The 23,810-nt window shown below is 45.4% G+C and overlaps 1 protein-coding gene across 1 annotated transcript; it reads left to right on the forward strand.

The window, feature by feature from the left end:
• Positions 1 to 2,958: 2,958 nt before the first annotated feature.
• On the forward strand, positions 2,959 to 14,657 carry POLR2C (RNA polymerase II subunit C). Its single transcript, XM_060254534.1, has 9 exons — positions 2,959 to 3,239; positions 3,693 to 3,742; positions 6,545 to 6,613; positions 6,839 to 6,891; positions 7,436 to 7,564; positions 8,834 to 8,885; positions 10,589 to 10,757; positions 12,186 to 12,260; positions 14,032 to 14,657. Exons 1-9 carry the CDS (start codon positions 3,154 to 3,156, stop codon positions 14,174 to 14,176), a joined length of 828 nt encoding a protein of 275 aa, XP_060110517.1. The 5' UTR covers positions 2,959 to 3,153; the 3' UTR covers positions 14,177 to 14,657.
• The last annotated feature ends 9,153 nt before the right edge of the window (positions 14,658 to 23,810 follow it).

Below are 23,810 nucleotides of genomic sequence, written 5' to 3' on the forward strand. Positions count from 1 at the left end.
CGGCAAGTTCTGTTCTCACAAAAGATCATCCTGATCCTATCCTACACATTACACAGATATCTGTTCCTTAAAAATGTAGGCATAGTTCACTAGGTTGAATCAAACTGAACGCTAAAGCTGGTCTATCAGAGGGCAAGCTGGAAATCTTTTGAAGCCTAGAAAGGCTAAGACAACTTAACTATCACAAGAATAACAATGTATGCTTTTCAGGGATCTCTGGAGAAAGGATAGTTAAAAAAACCCCATCATTTATCAAACTACTTTTTAAATTTATCAAATGTTTCACCCAAGAAGAACCAATTTCACTTTGATTCACATGAAATTGTGAACCGCATCAGGGCTTTTTTTGAGCAGGAATGCACAAGAATGCAGTTCCGGCTGGCTTGACATCAGAGGGTGTGGCCTAATATGCAAATGAGCTTCTGCTGGGCTTTTTCTACAAAAAAGTCCTATGCTAAACAATGGTGATATCAGAGGGTGTGGTCCAATATGAAAATGAGTTCCTGCTGGACTTTTTCTACAAAAAAGGCCCTGAGCAGCATACAAACTGTAAATAACATTACAGCATGAATCCCCCAATGTTAACTAAAACAAAATCCTGCATCTTAATAATTTCAGAGTTGTAGATGGAGAGTGCTATAGAAATTAGACATGCACACTAACCTTCCTAAAGGGTGGCCCAAAGGGCCTTTAGCTCCACTTTAGAGAAAACTAAATAACCAGGAAAATATATCTCTTCCATCATCCAAGATTCCTGGACAAATATGTCAAGTGTAGATTAACATATTCTAGTATCTTCACAAATAACCTTGGAAGACCAACCTGCCATGTTGTAAGATAACATGTTTTATTAGAGGAGAGAGTAAAGCCGAACACTGAATGGTTGTCAACACTGGGGTTAACATTACCATTTATAGAATGAATTATATCACTAGATTCCAGAGGTAATGACCATTTTACCATCTGTCAACCCTCCATAGGGCTTGGATCTCAGCAACAACCCCCTCCTCCTGACAGCTATACTCAGAATCCTATTCAATGGGGCTAAGTCCCAGGAAAGCATTCCTAGAATGACATTCCAGGTTCCTATCTCTGGCTCAGGAAATTTCTGGAGATTTAGGGGTGATGGCTGAAGAAAGCAGAGCCTGGGGGGCGGAGGAATCTCAATGGGTCCATCCTCCAAAACTGGCATCTCTCCAGGCAAATTGATCACTGCAGTCTGGAGATCAGGTGTAATTCTGGAAGAACACCCGGCCCAGCTGGTCAGTTCGCCTAACATTCCAAGATGTCTAAAAACCCTGTTTTAACTCTCTATAATGGCTTTTAAATTCCTCTCAGTCACTTCCAGCTACTATAAATTGATCATCTGGAGTTAATTTCTGGCTGGGGAAACACCCAGGAAATCCAACAAGCTAGAGATTGCCACGCGAGCACGTCGGCCTCAACGCGCCGCTCTCCTCTCCTTAGGGCTGTAAGGATAAGAAGGGAGCCGGTGAAGGAAAAGAAAGGAAGGAAAAGAGAGAGCCACGAAGCGCCAATAAAGCTCGAGCGTCTCTTACCGGAGTCTGTCCGCCTCGTTCCTCGCCTTTAGCGCCGTCACGTCAACGGCGCGCCGGTCCCCGCCGCGCACTCTGATTGGAGGAGAGGCCGGTTTCTCCCAGGAGCCCCTGCGGTAGCGCGACGAGGCTCGGGCTCTCGCCACGCCTCCTTTCAACTTGTTTGAGAATCTGAACAAAAGAGAGAAAGGTCAAGGCTGGTGGGAGGGCTCTGGAAAGAGGGGGAGGTTGGTTGGGCAGGTAGGTTTCCCTTGCTGCTTCTTTTAACCTGTGGGAGCAATGAGAAGCTACAGAAGTACGTACACGGTATAGGTAGTCACAGAAAAATATAGCGGGGATTTTAAAATCATTTTAAAGGTCTCGCTATTTTAGAAAAATACCTGGATGACCTGCCCTCTGTAGGCGCTGAGTAGTTTAACATAACTAAATGGAATTTGTATTTGTTTCCTGATTAAATTTAAAACTCCATAATTATATTAAACTCTGCGCCCCGTATTTCATGGCTCCTTGACCTGCTGTTTTCTTTTCATGCCCACATAAATGTACAGAGAGAATGCTGTCATTGCATCCCCAGTGGCGTTACCTAGTGGTTAGTGTCTGACCAGGATCTGGGATACCCAGCTTCAAATCTCTAGTCTACCATAAAAACTGACTAAGAGAGCAATCCTAAACAGGTCTACTCTGAATTCTACTAAAGTCTATTCAATGGGGCTTATTCTCAGGAAAGTGCTCTTAGGATTGGACTGTAAGTGACTTGGAGCCATTCATTCTCTCTCAACCTAACCTACCTCAAAGGGTTCTTCAAGAACCGTTCTTGTGAGGACTGAATGGAAGAGAGGGTTGTTTGGGTCCCCAGTGGAGAGAAAGGCGGTGTGTAATTTTATGCTGAAATAAAAGTTGATGGCTTCACACTGCTACATTTTCTTAATTCATAAGAACACCATACCTTATTGTTATTATTCCAAAATGACATGTATTACTTGTACACATCTGCTACTGCTGCAGACAGACTAACATGTCTGTTACACATCTTGATACATTTAATACTATTCCATAACAAGGGTTTCCAACAGTGCTGCACTGTACGCAGAGTTAAACCCTGGACTTGGAACGGTGCAACTCTGCTTAGGATGATATTATCTGGTTGAACAGAACCAGCTTTTTAATACACAGTCAATTGATGCTGGAATAACATTTCGGGGTGTCTCTCCCCCCGCCCCCCCCCCCCTCCCCAGGGCCATAACCCCTGTAGTGAAGATCCATTCATTGCATCTGAAAGGAATGCAGTCAGGTCCATGAAAGTTTATGCTGAAATAAAATGTTATCCATCGTTCAGTGATCCTCCCTAAGACCTGGGTGTGCGTGTTTTCACTGCCGAAGCCAACACGTGTAGAATGCTTCATGCCTGCAAGCAACAAGCGAGGCTTGTCAGAAAGAGAATCGGTTCATTGGCTGCAGGTCCTCCCAGGTCGCTGGGGGGCGAGAGCGAGGAGACGAGCCGCGCCTGCCTTTCCTCAGCCTTCCCGGGCAGGCGGTGCTTCTCTCGCCGGGCTCGCTCCGCCCTTCATCTCGCCGATCCGGGAAGGCGGCTGCGGCCATGCCTTACGCCAACCAGCCCACGGTGCGCATCACAGAGCTCAGCGACGAGAATGTCAAGTTCATCATCGAAAACACCGACCTAGCGTGAGCTCCGGGCGAGGGTTGAAGGGACGATTCTCTCCGGCCTTCGTGGAAAGCTGGAGATCAGATTCCCGTTGCGAAGACTCTTCGGTTAAATATTTTCAGAGAGGCAGCCTGATATAGCGGTTAGGTTGCCCGACTAGGATAGCGGAGACCTGGGTTCAGATCCCTTCTCTACCATGGAAGCTGGTTGGGTGAGCTTGGGCCAGGCAGCCTAACCTTCCCAACCTAGCCAGGCAGGGTTGTTGTGAAGATAAAATGAAAGAGGGAGACGATGAGTGCTGGTTTGAGGGCCTTGGAAGCAGAGTGGGATGGAAATGTGCTAAATAAATCCTATTAGGTAGGCTAAGGAACAAAAATTGAAACACGAGTGAACTGCATTTAAAATTTGTAATATGAACATTTCTTTTAAAAAGCAATACCTATTATTTGTGAGTCTTGTTTGTTCTCTTCCAGGGTTGCAAACTCTATCCGGAGGGTGTTCATAGCTGAAGTTCCTACCATAGGTATTTTCCTATTTAATCAGTATTCTCTGTTTTTCCCATGGGCTTGTGAAGATGGCTACTATACATAAACACCAATATATATTACTATGGTACACACACAGCCTTGAATTTTTTATTGGGATGTCCCTCTTCTCAGTCTCTTTAGAGCAGGGGTGGGGAACCTCCATCCTGAGGGCCGTATGCGGCCCTCGAGGTCACTTGGAGTGGCCCTCGGGGATTGCTGGGCCGAACCGAGCCATGTGGCAGCCTCTCTGGGGCTTGGCTGGCCAGCAAGGATTGTAGGGCCCAGCTGTGCTGTGCAGCAGCCTCCCCAGGGCCAGGCAGGAATCACAGGGCCCAGATGTACTGTGCGGCAGTCTCCCTGGGGCCTGGCTGGCTGGCCAGAATTGCTGCAGGGCCTGGAAAAGTTACTGTCACAGTTCAGTTTGCACGTGATTATCCCAGATGGTGTGAGTGATGCTAATTAGTGTGTGACCTAATATGCTAATATTAGGAGATGTGGTCTAATATGCTACTGAGTTCCTGCTGGGCTTTTTCTACAAAAAAGCCCTGGACCTATGCATTTGCCTAGGGCGGTGGGCCGGGTGTGTGTGTGAGGTTAGGCTCTCCCCACATGACTTCAAATAGAAAAACAATTATTTGCATTAATTTTGCTGACCTGAATCATTCTCCCTCGGCGGAGCACTGTTTTTAAAGTTGATAATTTTTTATGGCCCGCAAATGATGTTATAAATATCCATATGGCCCTTGGCAGAAAAAAGGTTCCCCACCCCTGCTTTTGAGAAGCACAGTGATAGATCATTATCACACCTTTTCCCTCTGTACCCAGAAGTATTAGCACAAATCACTAGCTCTTCTATGTCCCTGCAGACATAGCAGTACAAAGAAGTCTGGTTGTAGCACACACACACTCCAAGTTCTCCCCCTCCCCTCCAGAACTGGTGTTGTCCTTCCTTTTACTTTGGTTAGGCATGGCTGTTTGGGGGTCAGTCAGAAGTCTGCTTTTTGTTGTCTTTTCCCCCACATCTCGGGATCCACTACACAGTTCTGCAAGGAAAAAAACAACAACACACTTTTGAAAATAATAGTTCCCAGTGGGTTGCCATGTTAGTTTGCAGTTGTGGAATAAAATTTAAGTCCAGGAGCACCTTAGAGACCAACAACGTGATTTATGAAGATAGCTACTACGCATAGATACCAGTCTATGTGAATATAGCACATAGTCTTTGAAAAATACTTGAAAACCATAATTTTGTTGGCCTCTAAGGTACTATGGTACTTGAATGTTGCTCACTACTACAGACTTCAGCTCTTGGAAGCTAAACAGGGTTAACCCTGGCTAGTATTTGGATGGGGAGGCCTCCTGGAAAAACCAGAGTCAACGCAAAGGCAGGCAATGGCAAACCACCTCCAAACATCTCTCGCCTTCAAAAACCTGGTCGTTGTATCAGCTGTGACTTGATGGCAACACACACACACTCACACAACAGACTTTTTTTAAAAAGTAGAATGACACAGCCTCAAATTCTGGTTCAAAACTGAAGGACTCTACTAGCCATGTGGCACCATGTAGGTAGATGGCACTCTGGCTCTGCATCTCTATGACATAAATTCTGTATGTCTGGCGTTGGTGGTCAATGAGTTTAGTGTTGTACAAGGATTATAGTCCCATTAGTTCAGACCCAGGATTCCTGAACCCAGGATCCCTGACCCTGTAGGCATTCCTGGAATTTTGAGAACAAGGAGTGGGCATCACTGCAAAATTGCTGCCATGGGCCAAGCACAAAATGTTGGTCAGTTCCAAGCCAAACATCTTCCTATGATGGAGGCAGCTGCTTCTGAATCAGTGTTTCTTGCAGACAGAAAATGATGCCTCTTAGGCTTTTCCAAAGCACATCCCACCACATTGAGGTAGTAGAAAGGCAACTCTGGGTCTTTGCTTCAGGTAGGAAGAGTGTATCCTGACCTGAATTGCTCAGACTAATCTGAGCTTGTCCAATCTCAGAAGCTAAGCAGGACTGACCCTGGTTAGTACCTGGAAGGGAGATCATGAGGGAAGTCCAGGGTTGCTATGCAGAGACAGGCAATGGCAAACCACCTCTGAAGGTCTCTTGAAACCTGAGGGGCTGCTGTAAGTCAGTTGTGACTTGATGGCCCTTTCCATTACCACAAGAAGAGTGAGGGTTCTAGAAAGCACATCAGCAGGTGCAAGCAGGGCTGGCCCTATGGCACATAGTGCCCCAGGCAGCCTTGCTGCCCGCCCCCTGCCCCGTGGCACCCCCTGTGGTGCTGCGCTGCATCTGCCGCCCCTCACTGCAGCACCGCCTCCTCCTGCCTCCCTTCTGTATTTTAATGGCTGGAACCGGCGGTAAAGTGCCACATTTGGGGGGCTCTTGAAAGGCCTCCCCCCGCTCGTCCTTCCCACCAATGCTTCCCCCGTGCTGATCATGAGCACACTGAAGGGGTGGCCCCCTGCACGGATTTACCTGCTGATCAGTTGGTCAGCGGTGATGGTGGGGAGACCTTTCAAGAGCCCATTAAAATACAGAGAAAGGAAGGGAGGAGGACTCAGAGGCTGGGGAGGCAAATAGGTATTTGCCTGGGGGGGGGGGCTGAATTTGGCACCCCCACCGTGCTGGCACCCTATCTTAGGAAAATATCTTAGGAAAAGCTGTGACAAGTGAACCAGTCTAGGCTTACAACACAGATGTGGCCTTGGGATCCACATCCTCTTGACATCTTACAGCAAAATACATGTTAACGTTTCTCTTTGACATCTTTTTATTCCTGTTTCATTTGCAGCCATCGACTGGGTCCAGATAGATGCCAACTCCTCTGTGCTCCATGACGAGTTCATCGCACACAGACTGGGTGAGTTCCTCAGGAGCTTGCTCATAGAGAGTTCTGTGGAGCTTCCCTAGTGTTTTCTTGAGTTCTTTAAAAAACCCACATCACTCCGTGTTGCAGAGCATTTGAGCAGTCTGGTCTGCTCTAGCCTGAAATTTCTAATATGAAACTCTTTAATTGTGGTCCTGTTGCCCTATCCATTGGCTCAGCTCTGTGGTTATTTTCATTATTTTCTCTTTTGCACCTCAGGTCTGATCCCCCTCACCAGCGATGACGTTGTTGATAAGCTTCAGTATTCCAGGGTGAGTGGGGGGCACTGGACAGCAACTCAGTTTCTCGGAGGACTGCTTTTAGATCTGAAGGGCCAAAATCCCCTACTTCAGTCCCTCTAGCATGGCTTCCTGGCACATTCTTTTGCCAGAATTGCCATTTCCTTGTATCCCACCAGTTGGCTACTGGGGAGAGCCAAACGGGATTCTGTGGAAAGTGGGACTGAGCCCAAGGATCACTGTATGCTAACAACTCACACAGAGATTTTGTATCAGCCTGAATAGCCCTGTTTGGCCCAGTCTCACCTGAAAGCTGGATCAGCCACAGTTAGTACTTGGATGGAAGACCACCAAGGAAGACTGGGGCTGCTATGCAGAGGAAGGCAATGAAAAACCACCTCTGGTTGTCTCTTGCCTTGAAAACGATCTTCTCAGCATGAGTCAGTTGCAATTCGGTGGTACACAATTATTAGTACTGTTTCTTCTGATTCTCATGGAAGGATACCAGCAGTGACCCTCATTGAATGGGAAGTTCCAGTTGTCCTATACCATCCTTCTTTTCTTCCTTTCTCCCAAGGATTGCACCTGTGACGAGTTTTGCCCTGAGTGTTCGGTGGAGTTCACCCTTGACGTCCGATGTAATGAGGACCAGACCCGTCATGTTACATCCCGGGACCTCATCTCCAACAATCCTCGGGTTATACCAGTCAGTACAATGTTTTCTGCTCTCTTTGGACACAACCTCTTGTTCCTGTTCTCCAGATAGAAATTACTAAGTCTCCAACCAGGAGCAGTGGTCCTATTGTTTGCTTTCCAAAACATTGTGAGATTTAGAATGTTCTTTGTGGATCAGAAACTCTCTCACGCAAGTCTCTCTTGTGGCATCTGGAAATTCGAAGGGAAGCAGGTCCATCTGTCCTTAAGGCAGAAAGTCCAAGAGGCATAGAGTCCAAAGGCCTCAGTGGAGTGAATATTGAAAACCTGAATAAATAAGGGACGTCCAGCTACAGCTAGCTCCATAGTCTCAGGAACTTTCAAAAGAACAGATTTATCTGATGCTTGAATGGAGCAGATCATGAGTGCCACCTTTCATGGCAAGGGAAATTTTTTTTGGGGGGATGGCTTAGTTTGGAGCATTGGATCAGTTTCTCCTCTTTTTTCCCAGTTTTAAGATTCTAGAAGTCAGCATCCACTTTGTATTTGGAGCTGCACAGCAGACAGAAACGTTGTTAGGATCCAGCTATACATATACACCATGGAGCAGTGTCTTAAAAACACTGGGGGGAATTACCTTTGCACCTCTTTACTTAGCCAGAGTCAGAAATTTAAGAGGGATGGTATTAGCAGGGACAAACGGACACACAAGAAACTATCAGGGAGAGGAAATTCCACTCACCTGTATTGGTCTCCACCTTGCTGGTTATTTCTGTTCCATCTGCCCTTTTCCTTCTCACTGCCTTTCAGTATTGCCACCTCTCTCCTCTTACTGCTTTACTCTTTATGTCCTTCTTTCTTTGTTGCCCCCTTTGCTCTCTAGCTCTCTTTTCTCTTCTTCCTTCATTGCCTCTTTCATTCACTTGCCTGCTGCCACCACCTCTTTCTTACTCTCTTCCTCACTGCCTCTGCTATTACCTTTTGCTTTCCGTTGTTTGTTTGCCCAGCTTCTGCTGACACCTCCTTTGGTTATCTTTCTTGCTGCTCCATTTTTGTTGGGAAAATCCCTTGTGTCTGTACATGGCCCCATTTTGTGGATTTTTTGGATCATGCCATTATGGAATTGTGTTCAGAACTAGAGATGGTGGTTCTCAGTAATGAATTCCAAAAAGTGATTCATAGAAGGTACATTGCAGTGGGTTGTATACTCTTTCTTAAAGACTTCATTCTGATCCAGCTCTCTTTGCAAACATTGTGTAAGGGAGGACCATGGATTCTATATTCATGAAGTGTTTCACATTGACTTCCTTTGCTTGCACAGGTGACATCCCGGAGCAGAGATAATGACCCCAATGACTATGTTGAACAGGATGGTACGTATCTGATTGAATCATGTCTGCAAGGATGGCATTTTTGTTCTCAGGGTTATTTGATAGGTTCCTCTGCTGGAAGAGCAAACTGCGATGAATGCAGATCCCAGACCCAAAAGAAGTCTACCTAGCCTCAACCAAAACCAGAGTTTTTCCAGCTCTGGTGCTGGCCTGGTCAAACACTCTCTCAAGCAAGATCAAGGCCCTTAATAGAATTCTGCAGAGCCTGTAAAATGGAGATGTTCTGCCAGGCCTATGGTTGAAGTGACAGTAAAACATCTACATTGGCCTCCCCTGCCCTGTTCCACCTACTGTGGCCAACTCCCTTGCATGAGTTATTCCATCTGTGGCCCTCATAGAGAGAACTTTGGACTCTACATTTGTGCTACAGGTTGCCATCTATAATTAATTATCTGATGCTGTAGGTTTTAATGACTGTATGGTGTTTCTGCATTTTATTTATGGTAAATTAATCGTTGATGTTTATAGTTGTTGTACCCCACCCTGAGCCAGCTGTGCAGGGAGAGTGGGCTAGAAATGAAATAAAATCAATACATTTTAAAAGATTATTTGTTCAAACCAGGCATTGTTCAGATATTGCCTCACCCGCTCTAATGTTTGGAAAGCAAAATATAGCTATAATAATTAACGCCACCCTCCCCCACAAAAATGTGTGTAGAAGCTGAGTTTGGGTTTCATACTTGAAATGTAGAATGACATCCTGAACATGCACAACTGCTTGAATCCTAGTCTCTCCAGCCTTAAGAGGAAGATCAGATTAATATATGTATTGTATTTAAACTTGACATGTAAAACTGTGCCCTGAACATTATTGCCTGTTAGTAGCTCACTGAAAAGTGCCCCATGGCACAGAGTGGTAATGCTGCAGTACTGCAGTCAGAGCCCTCTGCTCACGACCTGAGTTCAATCCCAGTGGAAGCTGGTTCTGGTAGCCGGCTCCAGGTTGACTCAGCCTTTCATTCTTCCGAGGTCGGTAAAATGAGTACCCAGCTTGCTGGGGGGAAAGTGTAGGTGACTGGGGAAAGCAATGGCAAACCACCTCGTAAAAAAGTCTGACTCAGCCTTTCATTCTTCTGAGGTCGGTAAAATGAGTACCCAGCTTGCTGGGGGGAAAGTGTAGGTGACTGGGGAAGGCAATGGCAAACCACCCCGTAAAAAAGTCTGCCATGAAAACATCGTGAAAGCAACATCACCCCAGAGTCAAAAACGACTGGTGCTTGCACAGGGGACTACCTTTACCTTTTACGTTTAGCTCACTGAGTCCATTGCGAAATCCCAGTGGAATTTGAAAGTCAGAATGCCCGGTGGCCTAGCTGAAACATCAGGCTCACATAGATGCATAAATGGGTGGCTTTGGTGCAAAATGCATGCAAGTTCTTTTGCCTGTAGAAGGACCCAAGTTTCACCTCTGATATCTATCAAAAGGATCTTGAATAGCAGAGCTGGGGGGGGCTTGTGTCTGAGTTGTCTGTTGCTAGTTCTGGGCTAGATAGGTCAATTGCCAGACACAGTATAAGACAATTTCGTATACCTATAGTGATATGGGGGTACTCAGGTCTCCTGGCAGGTTATCAGCAGGTTCTCCGAGGAGCCCTGTAATGACATATCTAAGGTGAGAATTCATCTAAATAGGTGGGATTGAACTCCCAGGTCTGGAAAGTCACAAATATGTGTGTTTTCTTTAGATATCCTCATTGTCAAACTACGCAAAGGCCAGGAACTGAGGCTACGGGCCTACGCTAAGAAGGGGTTTGGCAAAGAGCATGCCAAATGGAATCCCACGGCAGGCGTGGCCTTCGAGTATGACCCTGACAATGCCTTGCGGCACACAGTGTACCCGAAGCCAGAGGAGTGGTGGGTTTCCAGAAATGCATCATTTTAAGTGTTGCCTTCTGAAGTGAGCCGTATGGGATGCCTTGCAAACCTTAACATGCATGTGAACATGGGTTGACAGCTGTTTGTCAGCAGGATAATGCCCCAGATGTTTAGACCCAGTGGCCACCCTGCTTTTCACTCTCTTCTATACTTTCTAAAAAATCTCTGAAGAAGGGGGAGAGAGAGGCTGGTGCACATAGACAAGAGAAGGCAGTCTCCTTGAGCTGCTGTGCCCTGATCTGTCTTTTCCCCCACCTTCCCTCTAGGCCTCCCTCTCTTCCCACCCCGATAAAAGTACAACAGTCCACTTTTGGAGTCAAGCCTGGTCTATATACTAGTTATGGGGTGTTTTGCTGTGACCTGTTTGTTCACTTGTATATTGCCATGGATCCAGGATCCTTACTGCAACTTCAATAGCTCTTCCTGCAGAAGCTGGAGGAATTCTTCAGACTTTGTTCAGTGGAGCGTTAGGGTGGTGATAGGATCCTGTGCCATTATTAAATACATTTTGCATGTTATTAGCTTACCATCTCAAGAATCCACTTCAAGGATGCTGTGATGATTTGGTGCAGGGGTGGCCAAACTTGCTTAACTTAAGTTCCTGTCTTGAGAACTACAAGACAGGAAGGAAGGAGAGCTGGAAAGAAAGCAAATAGATGGGGGGAGGGAAAGAAAGCAATTATAACTTGGCTAGGAGAAGTGATTTAAAGAGACAAATGCCTTCTCCAAGCCTGCCAACAGAGTGATGGAGGCCTTGAGAGCCACACAATATGTGAAAGAGCCACATGTAACTCCCAAGTCACAGTTTGGCCACCCCTGATTTGATATATTCTGTTTATTCCCATCCCACCCCAGCATTTTGAACGCTTGTGTTGTCCTCTTGTGGAACAAGGCAGCCATCTCTGTGTATCTGTGGTTCTCCTTCAAAGTATTCGCTTTGGATGTAGCTTCTACAGATTCCTTCAGAAGGCTGGCAAATAACTCAAGGGACAAATTATCACTTGTGTCTAAACAGGATGGAAGTGTGGTGTCCAAGGGAAGGAGAAAGGGGGGAGGGTTCATGGCTCAGTAGTAGAGTATCTGCTTGGCATGCAGAAGGTCTGAAGTTCAATCTCTGTTTAAGAAATAAGGTTGTAGGTGAGGTGAAAGACCTCTGCCTGCAACCATGGGAAGCTGCAGGTCTGAGTACGTAACATTGACTTTGACAAACAGTCTCATTCAGCATAAGGCAGCTTTGTGTGCACATGAAATGCATAAGCCTGAGACATGTTCACATGGCACCAGAGCATGGTTAGACATTACTGAATGCGGACCTGTAGTTCTGCCATATTTAGAAGTCTAAATGTTCCTTCTTTTGTGTAAGTGGGAAGTCATTGCATGAAGCCTCACTTGCCTGTTTCATCCTAGGCCAAAGAGTGAATACTCTGAAATTGATGAAGATGAGGCTCAAGCTCCTTATGATCCCAGTGGGAAGCCAGAAAGGTGAGAAGTTGGGTAACTACAATGATGCAAGGGGGAGTGACATGAATGTTCGTCCTGTTTCTGGGCTCAGAGTATTGTTGGGGCCGTTTGCAGAGTGAGGTCCCTCAAACTCCTGCGCCTGCATGCATGCACGCAAGACTGAACGGGATGGTTTATTTAGGAGGTTTTTATTGCTTGAGACAGATTACAATTCAAATTTGATTTATTATTTTATTGATATAGAAAATCCTGAGACCATCTCTGTAGCCAAGACTACAGTTTTTGTGCAAGTTATAATCCCACCTTGTGTCCGTATAGTGTGTTTGAACATGCAAAGTGTCCCACGTGCACTTTCTGTGCAATCCTTGCAACTGCCCTATGCAGTGGGTCACCCTTAGCGTTGGACCCTTACCTTGGCCCAACATAACATGCTACCATCTGCCCCACTCGATGGGAGATCTGCACATATCCTGTAGGTGAAACATCTCTGGCCATGTCAATCCAGTTCAATAGAAACAATTGAGCATGTCTTCCTATATTGTCAGTTTTACCAGAACATGTGGATTTTGTATATCACTCCAGTTATGTCCAAATATCCAGGCAGATCCAATCAATTTTATGTCTCACTGCTTCTGACTGTTGTAATGAAATTACTATAAAGATAGCTGACTTTTGTACTTTGGCATTTTCAGCCAGGCGGAAGAATATGCTCTTGTTTTAACAGATTTTATTTGAACAAATGCTTGTATATATAGGGTTTTTTGGGGGGGGGAGGTATTGAAACTTGTAGAAGACTTTAACATCAATATTAGAACTATAACAATAACATCAATATTAGAACTATAACAATGATATATTCAGAACTATAATAATAACAGAATGTTATACTAATAACACCATACTATTACAATGTCTGAACAATAATAATAATAATACAAAACAGACTCAACCATTGCCAAGCAGATATAGGAAAAAGCAGCCTAAAGACTTTTCTAAATAAACTAAAATAAAGTGAGTACTTAGGAATTAGTAATTTCAATACTTCTATTCAATATCACTTCAGAGAAAAACAGAATATAGCCCAAGCCATCATTCTTCAATCTCAGATTCTGAGCCGTGAAAGTTTTTGTCATGCCCAGCGTGACCAGAAGAAATTTTATCTTGGCAAATATGTTTCATGCTCAGTGTATATTCTGACACCTAGTAATGTCTGTGTCACTTGACAAGCTTGATTTCTGATCTTGGATCATAATAAACGATTGAGAGTTAGACCCTGCAGATCTGTTATGCTAGCAGAGGCACTTTTCTCCAGTAAAAGCATTCCTCTGAACTTGCATCAGGGAATGGCATCTTCTCCTAGAGGGGAGAGAGAGAGAGAGTTGGTGTGGTGTTAGTGGTTAGAATCTGGTTGGTGTGGTGTAGTGGTTGGGGTAGGATCTGGGAGGCCAGATCAGGTTCGAATCCCCACTCTGTCATGGAAGTTCACTGGGTGATCTTGGGCCAGTCACTCTCTCTCAGACATGTTAACATACTTCACAAGGTTATTGTGAGGATAAACTGGAAGAGGTGAGCCAGCAGGGTGCAAATGTCAAAATAGCAGGGCGGATAACAGCAGGATCTAGCAATATGGGAATGACTGATCGCCCATTTGTCTCCCTTTTAAAAAATTAATTAGCGCTGGGAATGGAAGGAAAGATCTCGGGTTTGTTTTTCCTTGGTTTACATGGAACTCCAGCAAGGGCATATATCAATTTCTCTCTGAATCTATCCTGTCTTGTTTATCCTCATGCAGGTTTTATTACAATGTAGAGTCCTGCGGCTCTCTCCGCCCTGAGACCATTGTCCTCTCAGCCTTGTCTGGCTTGAAGAAGAAACTGAGCGACCTCCAAACCCAGCTGAGTCACGAGATCCAGAGTGACGTGCTGACTATAAACTGATTCTGGTCTGTCTCTCTCTGGGTAGCTGTTATGTAAATGATACACTATGAATAAGGAGACTGCTGACATCGCAAGGCTGGGGTGGGATGGGGGAACTCTGGAGCCACTTGCTTCCAACCCTCTGGAAGAATACGTTGTGTGTCGCTCCCTCGAGCCAAACATTTTTCAGCCCTCTCTTATGGAAGCTGCCGTTCACAAACACAAAAATCTGTTGTTCTGGCTGTTAAAAAGGAAGTGTGCTGCGTTCTGTCTGGAGGACATGCTGTCCTGTTTGAAGGGAACCTGGGGACTGAATGCAAAACAGATCTCCCCCGCCCCACACACACACACACACTCATACTTTTTTTGTCCTCTGCCTCTCTCTGTGCTGGACTTTTGGGATAAACAGCCCCCGCCTGGCAGCTCTCCAGGTTATGTAACTGAAGTTTGCTAGTTACTTGTGTTTGTTACTGTATTGAATAAAAGCCTTTTCCCTGGCTAACCATTCATCTGGTGCCTTGGGAAGGAGATCTCAGAGCACTGATCGCTTTCCAGCTAACATTTAAGTTAATGAAGGTTGCTAATTGTTGTTCTAAGAATATCCTTTTCGGCAGCTTTTTCCAATGGAGGATGTCTCCAAATCTCTGCACTGGCTATCAAAATCCGGGACATAGATTTTGTGCAGGGCTTTTTTTGTAGCAGGAACTCCTTTGCCTACTAGGCCACACACCCCTGATGTAGCCAGTCCTCCAAGAGTTTACAGTAGGTCCTGGAATAAGTAAGCTTTTGGAGGATTGGAATAAGAGCCTAATATGCAAATGAGTTCCTGCTATGAATTCCCAGCATGGCATTGGCCTTTTTTATTGCAATCGTACACTGTCTTGACATTCTCATTGAGTTATCTACCATGACCCCAAGATCTCTCTTTTGGTCAGTCTCTGCCAGTTCACACCCCATTAACTTGTATTTGTAGTTGGGATTCTTGGCCCCAATGTGTATTACTTTGCACTTGGCCACATTGAACCTCATCTGCCACGTTGACGCCCACTCACCCAGCCTCAACAGATCCCTTTGGAGTGCCTCACAATCCTCTCTGGTTCTCACCACCCTGAACAATTTAGTGTCATCTGCAAACTTGGCCACTTCACTTCATATATCACAGTAATTTCTTTCATAAGGGAAGGTCCCACTGCAGAAATAAGACGGGTTTTTTCTATAAATAGAGTCCATAATCAGAAATACTTATAAAGCAGCAAGTCTCTCCACATTTCCATTAATCTTCAGTGTGGAATCCAACAATTCTGTATAATGATTTGGCTCCAAAGGAAAAGTACTTCTAAAATAGAGGTACTCCTTATGTGTCAGTTGACTTCTGACCACATTTCGCATTAAAATGCTTTTTCAAGAGCCATATTGTTCTGTAATATACACAATTTGACGTCAAGCAAAAAATCTTTTTGCATTTCAATTGGGCACAAGCTCATTTTTTTTACTGTGATATATGGTATCTCTAAGAAATTGGCACAAAGTCTTTGGAATATATTTCTTGTACACTGGTTTGTTTTTCTTTGCTGTGTAGCCACTTGCTATTTCCCTTTCAGGCTTAGTTGCTGAGCAAGATTCAAGTCCTGTTGTACCTTAAAGACCACAGTTTTCAGGATATAAATTCTGGAGACTCAAAGCTTCCTTTGTCAGGTATGTGATAAGTGAGCTTTAACTCAAAAGCTTATACCCTCGAAATCTAGTTGGTCTCTAAGGTGCTTCCGGACTTGACTCTTGCTCCTCTACTCCAGACTAACATGGCTACCTGCCTGAAACAGACTTAGTTGTGGTGCACAGGAGTTTTCTGGAATGGCATGTTTCATCCCTGTGAAACCTTGCTTAAAGAGGTTTGATGTGGAGTATGGTTCTTTTCCACAAGGAAAATAAAATGTGTGCATACTATGGGGTGGCTAGGCTTCCCAATCCCCAGGTCCCAGCATGAGATTCCCCGGTTTTACAGGCTTCCCCACAGCCACCATGTACCTCTAGATCTCCCACAGGTTAAGAAACCTGCAAACAGGTCCCGTTTTAAAATGCCTCTTTGTGTGTGCCCCTTTAAAGTTGAGCAGGAAGTACTTCATGGGGAAGGGTCAGAAGCAGAGCCTCCATTTGTTTTGCTTTCGTTTCACAGCAAGTAAGAGTGTGCGAGTGTGAGAGAGAGAGAGCAACGTAGCCCCTGAAATTGTCAGATGTTGTTGTGGAGGAACCAGACCCAGTGAGTGAGTGAGAGAGAGAGAGAGAGAGAGAACTTTTCAGAAGTCTTTATAGGGGAGGCAGTAATAGTGTGTGTCTGTCTCTGTGTTTGTTTTGCATTGTTTTCAGAGTCTTTGTATAGGAGCCCGTTTATGGGATAGAGGAAAACTTCACCTCTCTCTCTTTTGTTTGCCTGTGTTAGGCTGAAGAACAGCAGTTCCTGTGAGTAAAACCCCAGTGAGATCACAAAAATGTGAGCTTGCAAACTCTGTGCATTTTGGCTGCTTTTTTTGTGTTTACACTTTCATTTACTAGAATTGCAGCTATTGGGGGAAGAGGAAATGATGACTATTCAGGTGAACTGCACTGCTGTATTTTTATGCATTTATTTTGGAAATGGGAAAGTCTGGCTCCTCCCCAAAGTCTCCTGGCTCCACCCTCAAAGTCCCCAGATATTTTCTGAATTAGACTTGGCAACTCTAGGGGCGGCTGCCATGCTTGATAGCCGATAAAGAATTTCTGCCTTCTGAAAATCTGCTTTTCTCCCTACTGGTTACCATCCCACTGTGAAGACAATGGAGTGATCCCTCCATTCATTAAGGCACAAGTTCTTTTTGTGTATATTATACAGGAAAAGTTGAAAAATGATTTTTAACAGAAAACAGTAGAAAATCTAGTGGAACCAGGAAACCCAACAAGAAAAAAAAGACTGAAGGCCATTAACAAATTATACAGTCTTCAGACTAAAAGTGACCCGGGGTGGGAGGGGAAATAATACATATTAATATCCAGTTCCATGAATTCAGGGCAAATGTTCTCATTTGCTTTCTTATCTAATAAAGGCAGCTCTTTATTTAACCACAAGGTCTAACATTGCTTCTGTCCATATCTCAATGTGTGGATGAACTATTGCCCTTTTACTTTTTGAAGAACTATTCATTTAGGCGTTGGCAAAATTTAGAACCTTTATCCTTTTGAGAGTTTCCAAGAAGGAGTGTAGCCCAGTACCACAATAAGTGGATTAAGATCCAGGGAACAGTGTATTGTAAAACAGACTTGTCTATCAATATCTAACCCAAAATGTCACATTTTTTTTTTAAATTAAGTTTTGGTTGGGCAAGACAATATGTACTTGGTCAAAGAGTGTTTCAGATCTGCATGGCTTGAAGATCAGGAATGGCTGATGAATCTTCTTGAAACATAGTTTACTAGATAGTTGCACAACTGCAAAAGGATGTGCGCACTGACCCCGTCAGGATAACACCCAGCCAGCACCCAGATGAGATCTGAAACAATCCCAGAATCCTCTGCAATGTGTGGGGGTTATGTGGTAGGCATATTGGTGTGAAAAGGGTTTTCTGTAGCTGTAAAGCCTGAAAAAAATGGTGATTTCAAGCAAGGCACATTTTTATTTGATGGTTTCTCTTCAGTGAAGTAGGGGAGGTATGTGTGGGGGAGGGTATTTTACCCTTCAAGTCGGTAAAAGGGGGGAAAGACTGACTCACCCTTGAAGCAGAGTCTTATACTTTGATACACAGGCATTTTTAAGAATGAAAATGAGGTTCCACAGCTTTTCCACATGCTTTTGAGACCAGATTGCTGCAGATTTTTGTCTCCAGATTTTTGTCTGAAGGAAAAGATCAATTTCCCTTTTTTTCTCCCCTGAGAGCCATTTTTCACTAAAGAGCTTGGCGTAACTTAACCCTTTTGCAGGCCAGACAGTGTGGTGGATTGCCTAGACGGACTGATGGGATGTTTTCTGCAACTGCACAGTCAGCCAGCCGGGCTCGGATTGGAGACAGCCTGATGCTCGTGAATGGCTATTTGATTTCCTCTGTCCTCTCCTATGGTGGGCTGGAGAGGAGACAGCAGGGCTGGAATACCTTCTCCATTACCCATCTGGAAACAAAACAGCTATAGGCAGAGCCACATGGATGAAATCCCTTCCTGTCAGTAAGAAGCAAGGAGTATTTGTTACAGCTCCTATTAAGCATCCCGTCTTTTTAAAAGCCATCCTCAAAACCAGAAGGGAATAAACATCTCTTATTTGTTATTTTGCAGAGCTGTTTAAATTCCTTTCAACACTTTTGGCTCTCTGGTTCTTAGTGCAGGTTTTATAGATTGTTTTTGGTTTAGGATGCACAGTAAATATGGCTTTTAGATGCAATTTAGATAGTATTTTTACAGAATGTCTATAAAATTTACAGAATATATATATAGAATTAGAGATAGAGGGAGGGGGGAGAAAGAGAGTTATATATATATCACACACAAAATTATATATATAGAATTTTGCGTGTGTGTATTTGTATATGTGTGTGTGTATATTGGTGCACATAATATTAAACTGTGGTGAAAATGTGGTGCAAGCAAACAAAACCATACAGAAACAAAGAACCACAGGTTTGATTCACAGAAGAGAGAAGCAAAATGAATATGGAAGCTTTCCCCGCCCGCCCCCCCAGATTGCAGTTCCTTTATCCCTGCTTTTTGCAGTCTTCCCAGCCTTAACATGGCTATTTTAATTTATACTCCACTTCTCTCCAAAGTGAGCACACAAAGTGGCTTGCAATTTTATGTTTTAACAACAGTTTATGTTTACAACACCTCTGTGAAGTAGGTTAGGCTGAGAATATGTGATTGGTCCAAAGTCACCCCGCTAGCTTCTGTGGCAGAGTTGGGGATTTCCCAGATCCTAGTCTGAGACTTTTAACCACTACACACAGGGGAGGCCATAGGGCACACGGCACCCTAGGCAAGGCCCTGCCCTGCTGCCCTCCCGCTGCACTGCCCACCACCCTTCTCCACAGCACCTGCCCCGCCACCTGTACTCTTGCCCACCACCCTTCTCCAACGCACCTGCCCCGCCACCTGTACTCTTGCCCACCACCCTTCTCCACAGCACCTGCCCCGCCACCTGTACTCTTGCCCACCACCCTTCTCCACAGCACCTGCCCCGCCACCTGTACTCTTGCCCACCACCCTTCTCCACAGCACCTGCCCCGCAACCTGTACTCTTGCCCACCACCCTTCTCCAACGCACCTGCCCCGCCACCTGTACTCTTGCCCACCACCCTTCTCCACAGCACCTGCCCCGCCACCTGTACTCTTGCCCACCACCCTTCTCCAACTCACCTGCCCCGCCACCTGTATTCTCCCCCCCGCCATGGGCAAAGCTGGAGGATGGTGGAAAGGGTGCCCGGCCTCTGCCTCCCATGGGGGGGGGGGCAAAAAGGTGCGGGTGGTAATGCAGTGTGGGTGCCACAGAGGAGGGTGGCAGGCAGACGGATGGGGGGCATTTGCCTATGGCGCCAAGCCAGGAGGGGGGAGGGCCCAATTCTGTGCCCCCCCAGGCCCAGGGCCCTAGGCAAATGCCTAATTTGCCTAGTGACAGGGCCACCTCTGACTACACATACAAGCTGAGAACAAAGGCTGAATTTTTTATGCCCTGAACAGGCTAGCCTGATCTCCAAAACTAAATAGTTTTGGCCCTAGTTAGTATTTGGATGAGAGACTTCCAAGGAAATGAAGGGTTGTGATGCAGAGGGCACACCATGGCAAGCCACCTCCAAACATCTCTTGTCTAGAAAGCCCCACAAGGTCTCTATGTGATTTGACAGCCCCTCCCCGCCCCCCGCCAAAAAAAACATAGCAGAAAACAACTTTGATCCAGGAGCCTCCGGAATCAAGTTTGTCCTTAGATGCTGATGAGAAATGGAACATCTAATTATAAACTCATTTTGGGGGGTGGGGGGGAGGAGTTTCCAGAATCCACAGAAGAGAAGAGGTGGTACAGCCAGCGAAAGCAAGGGGACTGAAGGCTAAGAGCATATTTTTTTTCCCCTTAAAAATACCTTGAGCCTACACAATGATGAATGTTGCAACTAAGTACAAAAATCACTTCTACTGAATTCCACAAAGACCAAAGGGGAAATGTGGTGGTAAAAGCTTGCAGGACTGTACCATTTCAGAGCCTGAATGCTCCTCCATATAAAAAATCCCCTCAAGGAGAAAGCTAAGCGTGGGCTACGCCGACAGACATCTGGTCTTTAATACATAGAGTGGTTTTATGAAGGGGCAGTCAATCATGTAAATGTCCTCAGCTGTCACCATCCCACCTACAATCTGAAACGGTGCATTCTTTAAACCATTTTTTTTGCCATCTCATCTGATCTCTCTGTACACAACATCTAAGTTTCCCTGAATAAAACCAAATGCAGCTCCAGGAGAGAGAAAAAAGCAGCATCAACCTCATAAAATTCCAGAAGGCCCAGTGAAAGAGAAGCATGAGTGGAAATACTGCACTGCAGAATGACATTCAGCCAAGACTGCTGGAGTACGAAGGCCCAACTATTTCTGGTAAGCAGGGCTTGGTTTCCAAAAAAAAGTCCAGGCTGACAAATGATATGACAGACCCAGCTAGATTTATTTCAGATTTTGCAGCCCGTTGGAATAGGGATGACGGCCTCCAATGAGGTAATGGGGATCCCCTGGAATTGCAGCTCTTCTTCTGAGATCAGTTCCCCTGGAGGAAACAGATGCCTTTGGGGGGAGGCGGGGGTGAACTCTATGGCATGTGCCCCACTGAGGTCCCTATCCTCCCCAGGCTGCATCCCCAAATCTCCAGAAATTTCCCAACCTGGATCTGGAAACTCTACCCCCCATCCCCCTACTGATGGTCGGGGAAACCTAGAAACCCTATTGGACAGCTTTTTCTACATGTGGGAAGGACACATGTCGAAAGCCAAGGCTGAAGAGTGGAAGTGAGGAAGCCAAGGCCGAAGAGTGGATGCTGATGCCTATGAAACCATGTTATATTGGCTCTATATTGGGTGTGGACTGGCCATTTCCCTTACAGGGGAAAGTTCCTGATCAGCCACTTTCTGGGAGGGCTGCTGGCAGCCAAGAGCAAGTGGAACCAAGCCCCAGAAGCTCCACATGAGGCAATCAGTTCAGCCCCAGCCAGTAGTGCCCACAATGGGTATAAGGTTATGCCTTGTATACTCCAGGGATCCCCAATGTTGTTGCTCCTGTGACTACTTTCAGAATTTTGAAGGGGAACGGGTAATATTCCAGTACCCCCCAGAGGCTTTCTGAGGCCAGACCAGTGTCATACAGTGTTCCATGATGCCATGACATCACTTCCAGTTGTGTAACCAAAAGTGACATCATGGCATTGTGCTGTTGATGTAGCGAGCCCCCAAAACTCTATGGTTTTACCAGAGAGATTTGGTTGGTTGCTAGAGTGTCACAGTAACACATGACACTTCTGGTTATACCTATGGAAGTGATGTTGCAGCAATACACAATACTGGCACCACCCTCAAAAGCTCCTGGGGTAGCACTCATTTGCCAAGGCAATGCCCCGTGTCACTTTTCCCTCCCAATTTCTCCTGCAGTTGCACCAGACAGCAGTAGAGCACTAGGAGTGGGAGGTCTCCTGTTATAACAGGAGACTTAGTCCCCCTAGGTGCCACCACAAAATGGTTGCCTTTGAGGAATAGAGCCAATCACAGGGCCTCTTCAGACGCACAGTTTAATCAGTTGCCGTTGCTGTTTCTTACTAAATTAAAAGTGCCTGATCAGACAGCAACATCTGCCTCCTGATACTCAATCCTTGTCGCCTACCTCAATCCTTCTCCAAACCGGATTATTTTGTTACCTGCTCCTTTGCGGTGTTTTTTTTAGCTGTTCGGCTTCACCTCATAGTTTTCTCTGTCTGGATAGTTCTGCTACGATATTAACCAACTTCTGGATGTCTGAAGGCTGTCCCAGAGCAAAAGGAGCCTCAGACATCCAGTTTACGGGCACCATTTTTTTTTACTATTTAGCGATATGCGCATAATCATGTGGACGGCAGAAGACGGTTTCACCACAAAGTGATTCGAATTGCAGTATGGCAGTCTGATCAATAATATCCAGAACAAAGATATTCAGAACAGAACCGGATCAGTTTAACACGGACGCAACATGCTGTGTGAACAGGACCACAGAATGTTGGGAAGCGGTAATCCTTCTACTAGGAAGTCAGTGGTTTCTGGGTTCTCCTGCTCTAGCGCAGTGAAGGAAAACCAGGATTGGTTCTTTGCTTTTGGGTAAGAGTTGTTTTGAGGAAGAAACAAATAGGCACTAGGAAACTCCACTAAAGGCCCCATTGTTGGGATTACTGACTACACCAGGTGGAAGCTGCTAGCCAGATCTGAGTGGAGTAGCCTCTGAGTTGTGGCTTATAGCTCCACAGGGGCCACTCATGCTCCTGGGCTGTTTTGACTTCCCACTCTGATCTTGACCCATGTTGTCTCTTTCACTGGCAAACAGTTCACCAAGGTCTCTGAGGATCTTTTAACAGGAGCTGTTAGGCATTGAACTGGGGACTTTCTGCATGGGTTGCATTCCAGAGTTTTTCCCACTTAGGAGGCAGCTTTTCCAACCTTTTCTCTTGGCAGCACCACCATGCTGTGAGGAAGCGGGGAGATGGGGGGAGCAGCTTCCAAACCAGGGCAAGCAACCCTTGTGTGACCTCATTCCTAGGTTTAGACCTGTCCAAGGTCACCCAGAAACAAGATACTATAAGACCTACAATGCGCTTTTTGGCTTTTGTTTGAATTAGCCAGGGCTCCCTTTGAAGCAGAAAGCAATAATGAAAGCATTGTTTCATTCTTGGAACCATTTCACTGCTATTGTGTATATATAAGCATATTATGTTTGCAGGAGAGGGCTCACCTGGGGTCTGTAAATATGGACCTGGCAGCATATTGTCTTTCCAATCCCATTGTTTTAAATCTAACTCCCAGATTTTAAGCATAAAGGTTGTAGGAAGCTACTGAGGAGGGATATCTTGCTGTCTGGTGTTTTGTACTCCTCTTATTAGCTTTCCTGGGCCGGATTTACATTCCCCACCCCCTGCTCTTGCAGTTCACATCGCTGCCTGCTGTAACCGCAGGAATCCTTTTATCTGTATATTTCCATCTTCACATCTCTGCCCCTGGAGCATAAGGAAAATTCTCTAACATAAAATCTGCTGCCCATAACTACAAGGGGAGGCCAGGCTTCAGTTTAAAAAGCCTAACAGCTTGTGAGGGGCTAGGATTGCCAGGCTCAAGGTGTGGCCTGGAGATCTCCCACTATTCCGATTGATCTCCAGACAAAAGAGATCAGCTCCCCTGGAGAAAATTTCAATGAAAATCACCGCACATCTAGTGTGTATACATACTCTACTGAGTCAACAAATATGCATCAGCATTAATAATAATCATCACATATCACTGATAACCACTCAAAACTGGAATACGGGGTACTTTACACTCCCCCCAAAAGTCTAGTTCACAATGCTTGCCGTTTGTTGTGTTTCAGCAGACGCCTTCCTGTTGTTATTGCATAAGTCCAGTGACTTGGGTGAAGCCCTCCAATTTCCAGAAGA

The sequence above is a fragment of the Heteronotia binoei genome, chromosome 14, assembly GCF_032191835.1.
Source record: "Heteronotia binoei isolate CCM8104 ecotype False Entrance Well chromosome 14, APGP_CSIRO_Hbin_v1, whole genome shotgun sequence".
In the NCBI taxonomy this organism is placed as follows: domain Eukaryota; kingdom Metazoa; phylum Chordata; class Lepidosauria; order Squamata; family Gekkonidae; genus Heteronotia; species Heteronotia binoei.